The sequence below is a fragment of the Agelaius phoeniceus genome, chromosome 5 (genome assembly GCF_051311805.1).
Source record: "Agelaius phoeniceus isolate bAgePho1 chromosome 5, bAgePho1.hap1, whole genome shotgun sequence".
Taxonomy (NCBI): Eukaryota; Metazoa; Chordata; class Aves; order Passeriformes; family Icteridae; genus Agelaius; species Agelaius phoeniceus.
The window spans coordinates 11,231,741-11,251,242 of NC_135269.1; the positions used below are offsets into that span (position 1 = coordinate 11,231,741).

At 39.8% G+C, this 19,502-nt stretch overlaps 1 protein-coding gene across 7 annotated transcripts in view; it reads right to left on the reverse strand.

Annotated features, from left to right (window-relative positions):
* CAPRIN2 (caprin family member 2) overlaps positions 1-19,502 on the reverse strand; it is a 33,271-nt gene that overhangs the window by 5,930 nt on the left and 7,839 nt on the right. For 4 of the 7 annotated variants that reach the window (XM_054631242.2, XM_077178288.1, XM_077178289.1 and 1 more), the window contains exons 5-16: positions 18,826-19,064; positions 17,369-17,451; positions 15,346-15,507; positions 14,797-14,840; positions 12,624-13,469; positions 7,361-7,492; positions 7,075-7,162; positions 6,585-6,640; positions 5,901-6,002; positions 4,188-4,298; positions 3,405-3,557; positions 291-474 (exon numbers count right to left, since the gene is read on the reverse strand). In XM_054631242.2, coding sequence (XP_054487217.2) covers positions 291-474; positions 3,405-3,557; positions 4,188-4,298; positions 5,901-6,002; positions 6,585-6,640; positions 7,075-7,162; positions 7,361-7,492; positions 12,624-13,469; positions 14,797-14,840; positions 15,346-15,507; positions 17,369-17,451; positions 18,826-19,064 — 2,200 coding nt within the window. Of the gene's footprint in view, positions 1-290; positions 475-3,404; positions 3,558-4,187; positions 4,299-5,900; positions 6,003-6,584; positions 6,641-7,074; positions 7,163-7,360; positions 7,493-11,258; positions 11,333-11,636; positions 11,734-12,623; positions 13,470-14,796; positions 14,841-15,345; positions 15,508-17,368; positions 17,452-18,825; positions 19,065-19,502 lie in introns of all 7 variants that reach the window. The other 3 variants (XM_077178292.1, XM_077178291.1, XM_077178290.1) reach the window with 3 other exon arrangements.

Sequence of the window (19,502 nt, forward strand, 5' to 3'; positions counted from 1 at the left end):
ATTTCTCACCTACTGGGAAATTCAGGCATGTAAGTGACAACAGTCTGTTCATCTCATATAGAAACAAGTTTCAACCAGCCTTTCATCCTGCTAGCAGTTTTTAAATTAAGTTTACATACCATCAACTACATTAGAGTTGATGTATGCCTAATATTAGACATTTATGTAGCACCTGTTAAGAATTTCACTGGTTAGAAGTATTCACAGCACATGATAGTGAATTTAAATACTATTATAAACTGAACATATTGAAAGACTACTTGAAATACAGGTGCAAGTGCAGTTCTTACCTGAAGACAGAGATTCTTGTGAAAGAGAGGTTTGTTCTGCAACATGAGAAGATTGCAGCTGGCATTGAGGAGGAGTCTGTGTACTTGCTGTGGAGAAGCTCTGGTTATATCCCGCTGAATATGAAGAATCCTCTTTAATTTCCTGGTCTTTACGTGGAGGCAGTGGTGCATTCACTTTAAACACCTACAACATATTTGATAACAAGTGCTTAACACTACCAGCTAACATCCCTAATGCCACCACCCTGCCATGCTGTGGTTTGAATCCATATGCTTTTTAGCTTATTTCCAGAACACCAGCTGTTTCTTAAAAATAACAAAAAACATCATACATCAACCCATCCTTTTCCCTCTCAGTAAACTTACAGAACTCACTCCTGCTTATGGAACTACTACCCAAGGAACAACTTGATTGACCATAGCTACTGTACTCTGTCAGCAGAACAACTACCATACAACAAGCTATTGTCCTTCTATGGGAAATCCTCTGTGAAATCCACTGACTACCTGTCCTACAGCTCAAGCTGCTCAATAGGGGCAGCCTATTCTGAGATGAGATATTCTCATTTGGGAAGAATTTGGATCTTTCTGCATGTCTTGGAACCTGATATAAACACTGCTATCCACTCAAACGCCATATTAGACATCATTTGCCTCTTCAGTAAATGGAGCTCCATCTTTCCTACTTGTTTAACCTTCTCCAAGAGTAAACACTTAACCTAAGTAAAGCTTGTCATTCAAATGTTATAGTCTGGGCAGTACAATGATGAGCAGATACTACTGCTAGTTAAATCTAATAACCCAGACTTCAGTTGCTCCAGTGACTGTGCTACTTTATAGCCAATAACACAATTACCAGAAATAATGCTGTGAAAAGTGACAACTAGTATCAACATCAAATAGGCAACATCTCTTTTGATTAAGAGGATCTAAATTTCACATAAAGAGCTGTCAGCAGTACTGGTACTGAGTCTACAGGTGTATCTAACAAGACTATAAACTCTCTGAAGACAGACTTGGGCAAAAGCCACAGCTACATGATGCAAGAAACAGCTTCACAGCTTGACAGTTCTTGCCATTTGCAGATGCCCTTTTAATTAAAAAAAAAAAGAAAAATAATACTTTTTCCAGGGTCAAGAAACCCAGTGTTGCCTCTAAGAGGCAGTAGAAATGCCTCATGATACTGAAATGTTGAGCATAAATTTTGAACCACTGTAAAGTAAAACTGATTTGTTTTATTTTTAATTTTTGATCCTTTCATCTGGTAAATAAAGTGATCCAAAGTTATCCTTTTCCTAAAATGAATTTGAGAAGGCAGGGCAGTCAGGCCATCAACACCCACACTCTGAAGAATTAGTAGCAAGTGGCCTGCTTTTTCCTGCAGTGAGGGTTACAGGTGGAACTCAAATCAAGGACTAGGGCTACAGGTCAAGCCTGCCTTTAAGCTTCTGTAAGCACAAGAGCAGCAATGGGATGTTTGAGGACCTGTAATCAGATCCTTCCATTACTGTCACTGTGATACTGCTATTTGGCAGGGAATCATCCCGGCTTATCTACTCCAGTCCAATGGCTGTGCTTTCCTGACAGCAATGAGAATCCAACCAATGTAGGGAAGAAGAAAACCCTGCACTGCAAAGTTTGAGATTTCTACCACTACAAGAGGAATGAACGTCCTTGTGACTGAGTGACAGATGTTTGCCAGGTTTCCCCAAATATCCCAAGAGCAATCTCAGACATTTAACATCTCTGAAAACAGGGTAATAGTTCAAGTGAATTTTCAGTGATATTGTTATGATCAAAGCACTCTGAACACAGACAGCAAGTTCAGACCTAACCAGAATGACTGAGACCAGGACTCCATATTTGTACCATGACAGATGCTTATCTTATAGACTGGGTCCCCAAAAGACTCTGGATTCCTTAATCACAGCATGCTGCCACTTCTCCACTTTCAGAAAAATCACCACCCAACCACTTAGCATAATTTAAACACATGCAGCTTAGAAAAAAACCACCTCCCTACCACAAGTTGCTTCATTTGTAATGTGTATCACAATTCTGTGCCTCTGAGGTAGGTTTGACTTGAGCCTCTTCTACAAATACAGAAAACCAAGCAGAAAAAAGTCAATGGATTTTACTACAGACCACACCAGGATGTCACAGAAGTTTTAATTGTTAACTCCTGTGATTTGAAAGGCCATTAGACACCTTCCTCCACCAGTTCCTAGCACATCAGTCTCAGTACTGCAAGACAGAGGCCAGCAAGCTGTGAACTGTTAGTGTTGTGAATTAACTGGTACTTCTGTTACAATGGAGACTGCCTTTGGAGACACTAAAGCTTGCTTTTGAGAAAAAACATTAAATCAATGTTTCTATCATCTTCTGAAGAATGTTACAGAGGAGTAAATAATGTTACCTTTCCTGTACTTAAGGAAGACCCTTCCTCTGAACCTCTCTAAGCCTGCACTGCATATTACTAGGAAGTAGCAATGTTTGATACTATTTTTTCAGGCCATATATCATTACAGATTCTATTTGCAGTGAACATCTCAGACTGTGTGGTATATTTCCTAGATATGTACAACTGACTACTTGTTAACAACATAGGATAATGAGCAACACCAGTTTTCCAAAAACATTTTCCAGGATTCCACTGGACTGAATTTTACCTCACTGAAGCAAACAGTATAACAAGACAAATTCAGGCTTCTGAAAGCATTTTGGCCTAATGTCTATATTCAGGATTCCTTTTCTCCAACAAAGTCTGTTGTATTTGAAATCTTTTCCCAAGAACAGTGTATGTGCAGTTCACCTTACTTTAGGGCACCCCTACCAATCTGTTGATTTCAGGTCTGACTTCTCCCTCTTAGCTCCTTAAGGCTACTAAGATACCCTAGTATTAGTTTTTTGGCACTATACAGAGCAAAACCAGGATCTTTGTTCTTAGATGATCTGTTTTAAGTTCTGAAGAGAATCAGAGGACTAATCTAGATTTTACTGTTAAAACAAAATGACCTATCAATTTCTGTACTATCCTAAGAGGAGCCAGCTCCTCAGTGTTAGTCCCAAGTTACTCACATGGTTGTCAGTTCTTTCTGTATGTTGCATACTTACAGTCTGCATAGCCTGAAAGGGAGCTGCTGTTATTGTGACAGAGCTGCTGCTTGCTGGAGGAGACTGAAAGCTTTGTGCTGGTGGCACTGATGGCATGGGGGTGCTTGAAGTAGGCAATGGCGACTGTGGCTCACTTGGGAGGGGAATAGTTGCCTGGGGGAAGAACAAATGTAATGAAAGGTCACTTGATAATTATCAGGCAGTAACAGAAGCAGTTAATTTGTTCTAAAGCCTAGACTGACAGAAGTCAGCAGTTTCTACAGGATGACATTTGGACATAGTAGAGCTACAAAATAGCTTTTGCTTACAATTTCAAATCTTGCTGTGCATCCTCAGCAAACAGTACTTCTATTGCAGTCTCTGCTGATTAAGTGAAATGTGCCTATGAGCTACTATACATACCATTCTTTGGAATAATATCACAATAAAGAGACATTAGGTATTTTGCTCTCCACTAAGGACACACAGAATGCTTCTGTTCCATTTAGTAAAAGAAGATTCTTTGGCTGATATTAGAAATTACTTCTCCTTTCTGGAGGAACTTAGAAAATTTAGGGGTTCTGATTTTTTTCCCTTTCCAACTTAATTATGTTTCAGATTAGAAACAATGCTGAGTTGTCCAGACAAAGTATTAACCAGCATCAGGCCTCAGCTGAGCAGACGGCAAAATGAAGTGTTGATTTAGAACACCAATATTTACACAAAACAGGAGTCAAAAAGGGACATGTCTAGAGCCTTACTATTTCAGCAACTTAAATATTTACATTGCTTGTGATAGCTCACCTGGGCAATTTCAATCTTTTTAGGGATCAGTGGCTCAGAAATACGTGAACTTGTCTGATACAGAGGCTGGGAAGTATATTTCTCATTCTCTTGAGAAAGTGATGTTGATGCCTAGAAGAAGCCATAATGCACCTGCTATTATGAGTAGCACTACAGAGTTCTGGTAAAGCTATGAAACACCAGTGCCTAAGTTGAAACAAATGGATTTTGAAAGACCAGGACAAACATTAATTCCAAAGCCAAAGTATTAAACAGTCATCTTAACCAAAGCTTCAAGTAATTAGCTTTAGAGATTCAGATTTAGATTACTCTTCTTACACAACGGGTTGCACAACTAGCCCTGCAAAGTCAGATCATTTTAAGAACAGTAGATTTCTTCAAGTCCTTACAGCGAAGTCTGCAACACACACCTGTCTCACTGAATTAAATGGAAAAAAATGGTAAGCTCTGTTGAACAAGGCTTTGCAAAGCCTGTGTGTCCTAGAGTTAGCTCACACCTGTAATGCTACATATAGGAGTTGCTTAATGCTTAAATACAGAGCCTGCGGCTAAAGGCTACCAGTCCTGTGCTCACCATGTACACATCACAGTGCCTCAGACAGCACTGGGGTGTACCTGCACACCAGGAGGAGCACTGCCACCATGGAGTGTATTCCCTGGCTCTGCTGGGACCAAAACTTAGCTACTGCTTTTCCTACAAAAGAAAGACAGACTCTAGTCTTCAAGCTGAAGGGACTAGAGATAGGCTGGGCACAAGCAACCCTAATTTCAAACAATAAGTTCGTATTCTACAAGAAAATCGGATGTTCCACTTTATAGCACAGCACAGGCCTTCTGAAATCAAATTGAACAGCAGAATTATTGAATTTTTGTCAGCACAAGGAGTCTCATGGCACTGTAGAAGTGATAGAAAGTGTCAAGAATTGGGACAAAACTGCTGATTCAAGAGGTTGTGAGACTAATAGCCCTATCAGTATATAGGATATTAAGAAATAAAGCACTACATACACAGTATGCTGATAACATGTACATCAGCAAAACAAATGTAAAAAGAACATTTCCCATTATAATCTACACACTCTGAATTACAGAATCCAACAGGAAAGGGCCAGCTGTGTTCTTAAACACAGCAACACAACTCACAAGAGATCTTTAAGACACTGATCTGCATAAAGTGAAACTTTTCAGCTCTAAACACTATTTGAATGTTTATCTGCACATAAATAGAATTAAGCAAGCAAAGTTTTAGGTCTTAGCAGAACATCAGGAAGTGAGATCCCTGGTATTTCTTCAGTTAGTGTTTGAGAGAATATCTCAGTCTTCAGGTTACACACAAACTCTGCAATTTCATGACAATATCCATCTCAATTTATGCAACCTCTTTGTCATCATTAGATGGAATATTCTAACCTGTAACCAAAGCAAATATTTATGCTGCTCCCATATTCCCACAAGAATGTGCACCACACTTTTTAGTGAGCACTTTTCATCCCACACCCTTCCTGTGTCAATAAGCAGACTGTTCACTTTGCACTCATGCAGGATTAGCAAGAATTTGCCACCCATCTTTAAGTATTCCAGACTGTAGGCTGTACCACTGCTGTCACTTGTATGTTGTTCCAGCCCAGTTATTCAGGAGGGGCCCAGCTGAGCTTTCTGTTAGGGCTGGCTGTCACACAGATCTGAATGCCAGTGAGCCCCAGGGTATGGTACCTGTGGTGTCACCAAGTCTTCAGCTTCAGAGCCAGAAAGAGCATGATCAGCAGATGCTAGGGAAGTGTTCGAACCATGCAGCACCATTGATGAAGCAGCAGCCTTGCAAGGAGAGAAAACAGACAAGGTTTTGGTAAATGTTTGGTATCACTAAAGCTCACACCCTCAGCATGTCCAAGTAAACCTCAGAATAATTCAGGGACTGAAGTGTCTTGACCAGTCAGTCAGTCTTTTAGAAATTCTTGCTCATGGTAAGGAAACACATTTAAAAGCAAAAGTCATAAGGCACTCAAGCACAGTGACTGAATTTAAGGCTCATTTAACCACAACTACCAAAGCTTGAGATACAGTCTTTGGTGTGTGTTTTCATCTTCAAGATCCTATCTAGGAAAGAAACTAGCTGATCTTCTGCACATGACTACTGGCTATGACCTGAATCTAAAGGGAAAATACGCAAACTATTTCAGTGTGTCTTCAACATACTTCAAGAAACTTCAAGCATTTTTTGCCCCTTTTCAACCAAAAGAGCAGCCAGCTTTGTCAGCATTTGAGTGAGCTTAGACTCACAAGCTACTACATGGTATGAAACACAAAACCACTGGCAAGAAAAACAACTCAAGTATAAGTCCATGTTGGTAAATAACCTCTACCTGCCTCTTCAGGGCAGTCCTAACTTCAACTTACTTGAAGGGGCTGTTGAAGAAAATCACTCTGACTTGGCAGTTTCTGCTCTTTTGAAGCTGTAAAAATAAAATGCATTAAGCAACATTTACTTTCAAATTCAAACACTACATGTAGTTTTGGTGTGCAGTTCTAGTTTTTAAAAACATTTGGTATGTGAAGATGCAAACTATTCTTACCATGTGGAATTCAAATATTTAAACCGAGCATCAGCAAACCACAGCCAATTGAAGACTTCAGGTTTTTGGTAAAAGAGGACAGGTATTCAATGACAAAAATATTTTTACCACAGAAAAGATATCCACTTACAAGATTAAGAAAGAAAATTAATAAACTGGGTAATTGAGTTCTACAGCCCAAGATCCACCCAGTCTTTCAGCATGATCTGTTCTTTATATTTAAACAAGCTATCTTCACCAGGCCTACAGCCCAAGCAAACCCTGTGAGTGCTTGCAAAATTGTACATACCATTTACACTTATAGTACCACCTACCTACAGGACTACTTGCTGGAGTAACTGAAGGAGGTTGGGATGAACCAATGGCACTTGGTGAAGCTTTATCAAAATCCAGAATGGACTCCTTTCAAAAAGAAGATCATCATTGGGAAGAAAAAAAAATTAAACTCTAGAAACAAATGAAACATTTTCACTTGACAAGCTGCTTTTAGCTAATTAGGGCTAAATTCATTCATTCAGTGCCAACACACATTGTCAGCACTGTTCTCCCTAACCCAGTAGGAACAGGAGCTTTGTGCTACAACAGCAGAGAAAAACATACTTGCATGAAGTTGTAAGTCCCTTGTATCTGAGTCATCAGATCCTGAAGCTTTTCCCTTCTCAATACTGGATCTTTTGGAAGAGTTGAAGTAGAGCAAAATTCTGCAGCTGGCTGATGTACAGGTTTAGGCACCTAATAAGGAGAAGTTACATTAAATCTAATACTGGAAGCAAGACAAGCTCCTTATCTAATATACTTCCAGAGTCACCTAGAGGTGTCACACACTGTGGGCCAAGGAATTCTGTGCTCTTATTGGTATTTCCTGAATCACATTTTCACTTTATTAGAAAAAAAATCAGCTTCCTGTTGCTACAACTAGTTAAGCCACAGATTTCATAGAATGCTTTGGGCTGGAAGACAGCTTGAAGATTACCTAGTTCAACCCCCCTGCCATGGGCAGGAACACCTTTCACTAGATTAATTCAATTCAATTTCTTATATCCAAATGTTAAAAATTAAGTTGCCTGCATCTAGTGCAAAATTAGGCACTTCCATCTAAGGAAACTTGCATTTCAGTTAAAGGCCTGAACAAACTTAAAAATCAAAGCTACATCACTCAAGGTTTACTTCTCCCAATAGAGCCTACAACAATAAGTGCAGATCTTTTATTAGGAGGGCATTTTCAGACATTCTGAAGAAATTGCACCCAAGAGATATATTGCAAACAAGTAAGTCAGGATGAGACCAAAGTGTTTCTACTAAAAAGCCCGATAATCTCAATGCACCATCTCCTGCAGAAAGTATTACATCCCAGTTTGGCATAAATACACCCCTGCTCCCACACAAGAGCCTAACATGGACTTTTGCAGGGCTTTATTACTCCTTGATTATTTCAGCTGGTTCCTTAAGAGTTCATCCCAACTGGTTCTCACTCCACTTTAGAAGAGGGAAATGTTTTGTCAGGGAACAAGTCAGTCTAAGGTAACAGAAAAATCACTATAGTAAGCTCCTTAAGCAGCAGAAGCCCTGTTATTTATGAGGTGACAATAATATTAGACTGTCTAGATGGTCTAACATGTCTTTTGAAAGCAGCGTGGAGAGGAGGTAGGCTCATTAGAAGTATTTTAAATCCATAATTTTTTTGTGGTTTCTCTAAAGTTTTACTCTTCTTATGTTGGTCTGTGCAGCTAGAGGGAGGCAAATCTGAAGACATATAGTTGCATTATTTTAACTGGCCCAAATGTTGAGATATGCAGGAACATGTGAAAGTCTTTTTTTTCCCTACAGGACAAACAGCTGTGTTTCTAACAGGAGGTTACAACTTCAATATACTGTACAGCAATGTTATTATTTGCATAGTCATTGGAAAATATATGGCAGAAGGGTATTTGTGTTATGATGACAACTGTCACACTAAATCCACCATAAACTGATGAAGTGCTTTTTGTTCACTTTTAGGACACGCCTAAAACACTCTTGAGTTTCCTTTCAATGGTTTTCTGAAACTAATCTCTGGCCTTTGCAGCAATTCCAATGCCATGCACAGGCAAGAAGCTTACAGCACATTATTAACTCTGCAGGACTCAGTTTCTACTATCTATGTGGCCCACATGACAACTGCTTGATGAGCTGTGAGAAGTTTTGCTTCATTCTATAGTTAAAAGAGTGCATCTTTGTAAAACTCTATCTTAATTAGAAATTCCACTGCACAAAGACTATCTTGAACTACCAGTTAAAAACACAAATTTATATTGCTGTAGTTTCCAATAATGAACAGTAACTACAGCTTTTAAGGATGTAAGTGTAGGACAAAAGTTGAATTAACTTAATCTCAGTGAGTTATAGATTTAGTTACTGGCAACCTGGATCTTTCTGTCCATCACTTTTAGTCCTCACTTACAAAAAGTCTTAATTTTACAACACTCCCTGTCATAGTAAACCCATTCTGGGTTAAACTGATTAATGCTTTTGTTACCCTCTTCCTCCTCCACTACCATTTCTACTAAGACACAGGGACATGACCAAACTGGTTCTGTGTGTTTGAAAATGGGTAACAGAAGCTCTTCACCTTTAGGTCAAGTCCGGCAGGGTCTAAAACTCTTAAGATAGTCCATTAGCTACATGAGTGAGACTTGTACATTAAACACAACAAAAAAAGTTTAAAAAGCCCCAAGGGCATGAAAGCAGAAAAGACTGGTCACTTTTACTTCCAAATATGATAAAATTCCTGTATGCTTGTACAATTTGTCAGAGCTTTTATCTCCTTCCCTAGCTCATACTCTAGGCATTCTGTTGGTAGCATTCTTTACTACAAGAAGTACAAAAATGCAGGGTTGCATATATGATATCAGGGCTTTAGGCTAGGACTGAAACACTGAGACTTTCCATTCCATAGAAGTTATTTTCTAGTTCATATAGATATTAAAATACACCAGCCAGAAGAAGCTGCAGTGAAGCTACCTCATATTGATTTGCTGGTACCTAGGGGTTCAAAACTACAATACTTAAGTGCAATAGAGAAAAGTATCAGAAAATTAAAGTACTTCAGTTTTTATGCTTTTTAATAAAATGATGCTTTGAAGAAGAGCAGGTACTTAACATTCTTAAGATGTTTTCTTTCTAGCCTACAACCAGATGCTGTTTCTGGTAGTCATTAAAAGCTAGCAGCAGACTCTGACCTATCAGTCTGGCTCAGATCACCTAACATTAACCTGAACGCTGCTTGAACCACTACAGTTGAACAGCACTGGTAAATTCAGAATTTCATTTGTCATAAGAAATGTTTCTGAAACCTAACTTCAACACTACTCATACATTCAGCAAAATGTATCTATCTTGACTTACATGCAGAGAACTGACTAACTGGAAGTAAAGGTGAAACATCTTGAAAATTTTTTTCCTAGGACCAGTTAAGCCATTGCAAATAAACCAACAGCCACTTTGGAATTTGGCTAGTCAGAATGCAAATTTACCAGGGACTCGTGTCAAAGCTGGATTTTTTAGAGACTGAAGGTCTACCTACATGCAACACTAACATATCACTTCAACCATCTCATTTACAAGTGAAACTTCATCCTATGGGACAGGACTTTAATTCCTCTTTAGGTTTGTCAGTTATGGAGTACTAAATGAGGTGGAATGGCAATACCTAAGCTGTAGGTAGTGATTGCCATTTAGATACACCATTAAAATCACATTTCTACTCAGAGCAGCATTCACAGTGGGTATGAATTGAATGACATGCTGGATGACAGCACAAGCCAAACTGTTTTGCTTTCCCATACCAGGCCACAAATTCAGCTCTAACAAAGCTTGCTGGTCCACAGGTTGCACAAACATTTAAACAGAACAACAGTTAAACAAGTTGCATATCAGCCCACCCTGCTGTCTTAGGCTCAGCTTCTTAGGTACTCCACTTTACAATATATTAAGTTAAAGAAGCATAGTTTAATATCTCAAGACAGTCTTTTAAAGACCTCAGAGGTCTAAACAGATTCAGCTCAGAGGGCAGCAGCAGTGGCACAGGTCTTTTATCTGCCTTGCCTACATCCCTGCACAAAAGCATTTATAGATTTTCTCAAAGAGATCCAGCTACAGCACTGCATTGCCTCTCTTTTACATAAGCAAGGGCAAAAGAAATTGTTATCTGAAAAGCTTAACATGATTTTAATTGTTCTTTGTATGCACTTGAAGTCAAAGACATCTCTTTTAAAAAACTGGTTATGGAAACTAGTTATGTTGATAGTACACTGTTTTCTACTCATTCAATATACTTTTAGGATTATTAGGATTTCTCAATAGCTATTAGGCAAAACTAAAGGCAGCTGATGTTTTCCTATGGTCTCTGTAAATCCAAGTTTGAATACTTTAAAAAATGCTTTGTTTACTTAGTTCAGCAATAACCCTTCAGTGACCTCACATTCCAGCAGTTAGTTTAGTTTTGTCTGTATATTGAAACCTGCACACTATGGGGGAGATTCTGAAGCAGTTTGCAAGTTTCTCCAGATGACTGGAGACCCTCCTCTTTACTCACTGCAGCAGTTGTCTCAACCACTTGAGCCATCCATCTATCTATCCCACATAAAAATAAGAGGAAGCATCTTCTCATTAGGAACCATCTTGCATTTAAGGTAATCTGACACCAGAAATTCCAAGGGACTTTACAAGTGCTTGAGACTATTCCAGTACTTAGTTTCAGTTACAGGAATACCGTGCATAACTGGGTGCACAACACCTATTTGTGCTCAGAGTTACTTAGTGAGGCAACCACGTTTTCCACCTCTACCACCACCACCAGTGGACATAAGATTCTACTCAGCTTGAGAGTAAAGATGGCTCAAGCTGAAACACCTTAATCCCATGTTGTTACCCAGTGCTGCATCATTACATACTTTTTTAATCTCATATTCAACCTTCGGTTTGCGGTCCCGCCTCTAGACACAAGAACATCCATTTTTTCAGTTTTGCCAAGTTTACTGACAAGATACAAGCTTAATCATTTGCCATGACTAACGTGGGATATACTGGCTCCTGCTTGCTTGCAGGAAGACAGTTGTGGTTACAACAGTGTGTACAGAGTTGTACAGCTCAATTCCCCATATTTTCTTCCTGAAGTCTACCTTTAGATTAACATTTCTCTTAGTGACCTAAGGCAGACATAGCAGAGCTCAGTTATCTCTTTTGACAGTGACCAGTGTTCCTGCTACCCAGGCACAGGTGAGAAAGAAGGTAATGTGACCAAAGGGTAGCAGCCTCTTCAGCTGTAAGCCATGCAATGGCTTTTCTTTTATACTTCTAACACTATGCTATTGTTAGACTCCCAGGACAGCAATATGGTTTATGCATTCATCTGGAAATACATATTTAAGCCCCTGTACAGTTGGTATTGCTTGATCTAGACATTAGATCTCTCTTGAATCAGCAGCTATTTTAATCAAAAGCCTAAAAATTACTGAAGTGTTATTCACATGCAGCCACAAAGTATTTGATCCCTGGATGAGTCATACCTGCTTTGTACTGCTAACAGAGGCCAGAGCCAATAGCTACAGATGAACCAAGTTAATTCTTCTGTCTTATGCATAAAGCAGTTATTCAAGGTTCAAACACAGCAATACTGTGCTGATGTAAAAAGCAAAGCAGACCATCTTGCTATTCAAATATAAGCTTTAGCCTCCAGAATTATTTCCCCCAAGAAAGAATGAAACTGGAGTCTATATATTGGCCTACAAAACACACCTCAGATACCCTCTGCTAACAGGTGGCTTTATTCCAATACACCAATGTCAAAAGCTTATGACAGATAATACTACATATGCCAACTCACTTCTTTGGGTTCCATATCAAACTTCTTTGGGCCCATCTGTTCCTTTGGCCCCATACTGGCAGCTGCCCAGGCCTTCGGAGGGTTCTGTAACTGCGGAGATGACACTTGCTGCTGCCTGTCAGCTTTTTCCCAAGCCTCTCGAGTCTCCTGCTTCTTTTGTTCTGGCTCCTCCCTAACATGTGCAGCCCAAGCCTTCACAGGCTCCTGCTTCTTTTGCTCTGGCTCTTCCCTAACAGGCACTTCCCATGTTTTCATAGGGTCTGGCTTCTTTTGTTCTGGTTGCTCCCTAGTTTGGGTTACCCAAGGTTTTGGAGATTCCTGCTTTTCTTCTGGTTCTTCCTTAACTTTGGTTACCCAAGGTTTTGAGGACTCCTGCTTTTTCTGTTCCTGCTCTTCCCTAACTTTTGTTACCCATGGCTTAGGTGATTCCTGTTTCTTCTGGTCCTGCTCTTCCCTGACCTTTGCTACCCAAGGTTTGGGAGACTCCTGCTCCTCTTGGACACGTGCTACCCATGCCTTTGGAGCTTCTGGCTTCTTCTGTTGCTCCTCCTCCACACGGCTCTCCCAGGGCTTTGCGGACTCACGCTTCTGTTCCTCCTCTTTACCACGAGCTTCCCAAGGCTTTGGAGAATCTGGTCTCTTGAGTTCTTGCTGTCTAACACGAGCTTCCCAAGGCTTTAAGGTCTCTTGTTTCTGCTTCTGTTCCTGCTCTTTAACATCAACAAGCATCTCCCAGGACTTTGGAGGTTCTTGTTTTCTAGCACACTCAGCTTCCCAAGATCTGGGCTCTTCTGGCTTCTTCTTGACAGAGTATTCTGCTTCAGGCAAATAACGCCTGTTGAGAAACTATATAGACCAAAGAAACTTAATGGCTCCCAAGAACACATTTTGCTACTACAGTTCAGGTCAGTTAAATAAGGTCACCCAGCTACTGAAAACTGCTGACTCAAAGCAGAGCCTAGACAGTCTAAGCACTAGTCATAGAAACTGTGGCCATGGCTTTATCCTACAACACTGCAGACTAGCTTTGCTTGGCATGCCACAGAGAAACAGGGAACAGTGCTGAACAGCACAAGTAAAATCCAACTGAGTGAACCTACTGCCCTTATCCTCAATGCTACCTCATGTTCCTAGGCAGTAACAATATCAAGTTCAATTGTGATTTTTATAAAAGTAGCTCTCCTTCTAAGCACTAAAAAGCTCTGGTACTATATTAGCAGACATTCTGCTAAGCATCCCAAAATATTAGACCCAGTAGCCAACTATAACCCTCATTCTTAGTGGAGGTTTGATACTAAAATGTCACCAGAATCTCAGATTAAATACCACAGGACTTCAACTGCAGGCTGTGTTTAGTGTTAAGTCTGAGCATTAAATGATGATGCCCTAAGCTTTTCTAAGTTACCACTTGGTCATGAACAGGAAGTAAATACATGAAGTGAAGAATGTACAAGGCTCACTGGCTGAGACATTTTTCTGGCTAGATACCAGATAAGAGTCAGGTAACAGTGTTAGCAGTAAGTTACAAAAACTTGTTCTAGAGTACACCCTCTAGTGGGATACCTGGGAAACAGGGATTCAGCATTTTAAGAACCAGTAATTCCACTTGGAAAAAGACACCCCTCCCCACCTTTTGAACCAGGCCTAATGATTTCTATGGTACTGACAGTCAAAGCATAAGTTCAGGAGTCTGAAGTGCTGCTGAAACTGGTCTACACACCCCCGTGCACACAAGCCTTTCTTGGGTTTCCTACCTTCCTGACAAATCAGTAAGACCAACATTCTCAAACCCACCAATATCAAGCCTACTGCAACAAGCTTAGCTTTTCAGCAGATGTCTATTTTCTCTATTCCATAGTACACAAAAGATCAATGTTCCCACTCTAAAAGCAGATGCTTTGTTTTAGTCAGGAAAGTGCCAGAGCAATAAAGTACTATACTGCTTCATGTAATCCTTCTCCATTCATCGCAGAATACAACACCAGATGCCAAAATTTGGGGTTAAAAACAAATGCAATCAAGTCTTTAATGCTTCCTACATCAAGCAACACTTAAATTACTGTTCAGACACCCTTTTTAAGTTTAAAAAAGGGCAGCAGAAGAGCATTTACAAATGTGTCTGAAAAAAAATCACAATACTAAAAGGCAAGCAATTAACAGTAGAGTATCTTACCTCCTGTGGCTGTATTTCAGATTTCATAAGCTCCATAATGGATTCTAGAGAAAGGATGTTAATTTGTTTCAACTGATCAAATGCAAAAGGGCAGATCAAACAGAAGCAGCTCTTTAAATATATTTAAATAGCAGTACCAATTTGCTAAACCAGATATTCTGAAAGCTCAGCTTGCCATTCAACATGCTATTTCTAGACAAGCTTTAATTTTCTAAGTTTTGCAGCTGCAGAAGTTTAGAGTTAAACAAGAAACATTTTATAGTATTCATAATTTTGTTATTCTAATATGTAACTTTCCCTACACACCAGACAGTCCCCACATCTTCAACTTGCTCAGAAGGCAAAAGCACTCTATTACTATGATTTAAAGGGGTTTTTTTATGTTACTAGCTAAAATAGGGCTGCAAGCCCTGCAGGTTCCCTTTCAGTTACTACATTGCAAGCAAACTACAGCACAGCATTAGATTTAGCACCAAGCTATGCAAATTCAGTGCTCGGTTCAGGCCTTTCCCAACACTGATATAAAAATTGAACCCTGTAATATTTCACCTGATTCTTTGGCAGACTCTCCTTTTGACAGCTGTCTTGTTTTCTCAGGTTTTCTATTTACTTCTTCCAATTCTTTTACTGGCACAGTGGTGCGAGGAGTTGGGATACTTTCAAAGTAGCCAGAGTCTAGAAGCTTGGACAGCAGGTCCTTCATGTGTTTATCTAAAGAGTAAAAACCCATAAAGTTAAAACAGCAAAACCTGAAATTAAGAGGCATTCAGATTACAGATTAAGACTTGTTACTTGCTCCCTTCATATGAACTGCAGTTACTCCAAGTTTACACATCTTACCAAGCTATAGCAAAATGTTTCAGTAAAGGAAATTATTTATTAGACTGCTTAATTTAATGCAGTTGAAAACATCTTTGCAATTCCAGGGCAAGGCTGCAGCCTGTGTTTAATGCCCACAAGGTAAACACAGAGCCACCTGGTCTCCCATATGCTTGGAAAGGGCTTTGTTTACCACGTATAAGCTAGCCAGCTTTGATATTAAAATCATGTGAGACTGCAACAGAGGTAAAGCTAAACAGTCACAATGGAACTACTCTACAAGACACTCTTGCCGATAACAGGACTGTGTCTCAGAAAGAAAAGTTAAGAACTGTAGAAACAAGCAGGGGAAATGCAAGGGAGTGATCCCAGAATGAACTTACTCCTCTGAAGCTGGAAAAGATTCAGAGCTGACATGGTTGAACAAAAGCTTAACTGTACTCAGAAGCACTGTCCCGTTTGCTCCTCTGTGCAAACAAGAGACAGCAGCTCAAAGTACAGAGTAAGACCTCAGAAGTAACAGTGGTTCTAGAAGTTGTTTCAGAGGAGCTGGAAACAAGACAGCCTTGAAAACAGGAAGAACTTTCAGTGAAAGATCACTCCTACCAGTGACAACCACACAAACAAGAATTCTAGCTAGAATTTACTATGGCTATAAAAAACTGTCTTCCAAGGAAATGGATGCTAATAAAACAACCTAACAGCTTTATCTGAAGTCTAGCTTGCACACAAAGGGATGCAAGACAGACACTAAAGGGACAGAGATACTGATAAACAATCTATTCATGTCAACAGATACAAGGCTAAGGTTACCAGCCTGTAGCAATCCAAGCATGCAGTTTGTCCAGAACTGCATGGGAAGATTTAACACCTAGCTGCCAGTTCAGCTACCTGTATGTGGAAGTTAGACAGGTCACACTAATGCTCTGTTCTAACAGTTACTGACATTGCTGTCAGGAATAAATGGAAGATTGCTGCCACACAGCTGCTACAAGACTGGCATAAACACAACAAGCAAGGGCTGTTTGCAATAGAAAGATACTACAACTCAATTAAGGGCAGTTTCCTCACAAGCAAATTGTAAATAGGAACACAATGTGTATGTTGGCTTACAACCAGGGATTTTGGAATTGTGCCACAAATGGAAGAAGATCTGCAGAGTCCTACTCTTGAAAAGTAAGGACACTTCCATTACATCAAAGAAAGACTGCAACTGTGCATGATGAGAAATCCCACCAAGTTCCATTAACAACCAGTGTGGCCTCCTGCATTGTAGGGAGAGAACAGGTATGAGTCTAGAATTCCTACAAAGAAAGGAGACTCTTCAATGCTATGGAACCTTCAGCCCAGGGCCAATGAAGCTTTGTAATATGTCAGGGTACTCAACTAAGCCTTTCGTGGCTGGGAGCTATTCCAAGCTTTACCCATTTGCACATAACTAAACAATAAACTTCCTACTGTTCTGAAAGGTATTCATGCATCAAGTTTTGAATTGCTACCATTAGTATTCCTCAAAAATACACTAGTACACTGATTGAAGAATAAATCTTGACTGGAAAATGAAAGCACATGGCATTGATTGACCTGTACTTAACTGAACTAGGAACAGCCATTCATCCTTGGATAATCAAGATACACATCACCTGAAAGTAGTTAGTTTGGTAACCTCTCATGTGTACTCACTGGCTTTAAGATGTTTAACAAGGACACAAATTTTAGATCTTGAAGTTATTTCTCTAGATGAGACACTCACATGTTGTTCCAACCACAGGTTTCTCACTTCCTTCTAGAAGGTCCCAGAAGTAGAGAGATGATTGCTCCATCTGGTCTTCAACACTGAAACAAATGACAGTTTTACCAGGTAGAACCATAGCCAAGATCAAGTGCTGCACTATCCCAATAACCCTCATTTTACAACATTCACTAATGTCCAGCCTTCATATATGTCCTGCATACAGAGTGAATAGTAAGCCCTGAAATCACTGGAAGCAATTCAGCTGTCTCTGTTTGCACAGAGATTTAACCTAGCAAACCTAACTTCTTTTGTTGGCCAATATAGAGATCCTAAGCACTGTCCCACAAAACCACATGGCTGAATTTCATTACAAGCCAGGATTCCCAAGCAGGGCAACAACTGCTGTTTATGCTGCTTAATCAGCTGGTCACATTTACTGCATGAACTTGTACAGGTGCAACCAACAATAGCTGCCATTCTCACTAATTAGCAGCTCCTGGAAAACCTTACTATAGGTCCAAGATCCACCTCCTCCAGAGGATGGAATTTTTCAGTCCACTGCAATGAAACACAATATCCCAAAGGAAAGGATTATGCTTCTTGTAGAAGTAATACCAAAAGAGTAAACTAGAAACAAAGTTACTTCATTGGGATGAGACAGTCCTGTTGTGTAGCTTTTTGTAAGCAGCTGTTCTTTGGAAGTAGTTAACTAAAGAGCAAAGACTAGGCAAGTCTAATGTATGACAAGTGACCAGAATTTTAAGGCACCTAAAGAATTAGTCCATAGTCAAACATGACTTATCCATAAAGTGTCTCAGCTTACCACTTAGAAACTACTTATTCCATATTCAAATACTATTCTTGCTGCACTACCCTACCACACAGGCTGTCACACTAAGCATGACCCATCACAGCAGCAGAGCAGTGCCACATGAGCACTGATTCTGACACCACCTCTGTAACACCATGCATGACATTTAGTGCAGAGGTATCAAAAACTTTAGGCAATTTTTTAAAATTACTTTGAAGCTAACAGCAAGAGCACCTCAGGAGCACCATCTTACATTCCTTGGAATAAAGAAGCACACCTGAATCATCAATGTAAATGGAATACAGAAAGAGTTCTGATTTTACTGCACTTTTTTCACTTCATGAGCAGTGAGAACTCGGAGAAGCAGCACATCCCCAGCCTCCCTGCTAAGGATGGTACTGGACTGTGCCCCCTCAGTCCCACAGGGAGATGTAAAATGGCAAAGTCAGTCTGTAACCTACACCTGGGGCTGTAATTACTGCAGCTTCCCTCTAAAGCTCTGAGGTAAATCTTCACATTCCTAATCTCAGACAAAAGCAAGTGTACTGAAGAGAATTTTAATTAATGTTCCAAAACATGGTATTTAAAGACACAGCAGTGTCAAACAGAGGACATTTACCACAACATATGAAGCACACTAATAGACAAAAACCCCTGAACTTACCTCAAGTTCTCATTTCTTTCTGGACATGTCAGTTTTGCAAATCTTATGAGGTAGTCTAGTTCTTTAGAAGGCAGGTATATTGCACCATTCACACCACCTTTGAAATCTTTCTGAACATGCTCTTGAGTGAAGTTCTGTAGCACATACTGGACTTGAAGTATTGTACGCAGCTTCTTCTTCTCTGCTTCCAGCTTCAATAGGCTCTCTCTCCTCTGAGCCTTCTTCTGTGCTTTCAGCAGCTATTTTAATGCCAAATTCAACAATTAAACACAATTTACTGTCTAATCCTGCTTAGTAACAAGATTCTGGGACAAAACATTGAGTTCTAGTATTGATTATCCTACAATGAGGAAACTAACTATTCATTATGGTTAGATAAGAGAAGCTCCTAATTCTTCGGATATCCAGAATCTTTTCAGCTCCTCCATTGGAAGAGCTCTCCATTTATCTACTGTCTACACATCTAACTTTCAGTCAAACTGGATACTAGTAGCTTCACTTGTGAGATGCCTTTGTGATAGCCAGACCCTGATTATGCCTGATAGTTGTTTTATTGTAACAGCTTTTAAAGAAATTGATGGAATTGATACCAATGCATCAATCCAGGCCTAGCTGATCTTTAACATTTACCACAGAGTTATAGAGGCAGAAGTTGTCTCCTAGTAAGTTGTCTCAAG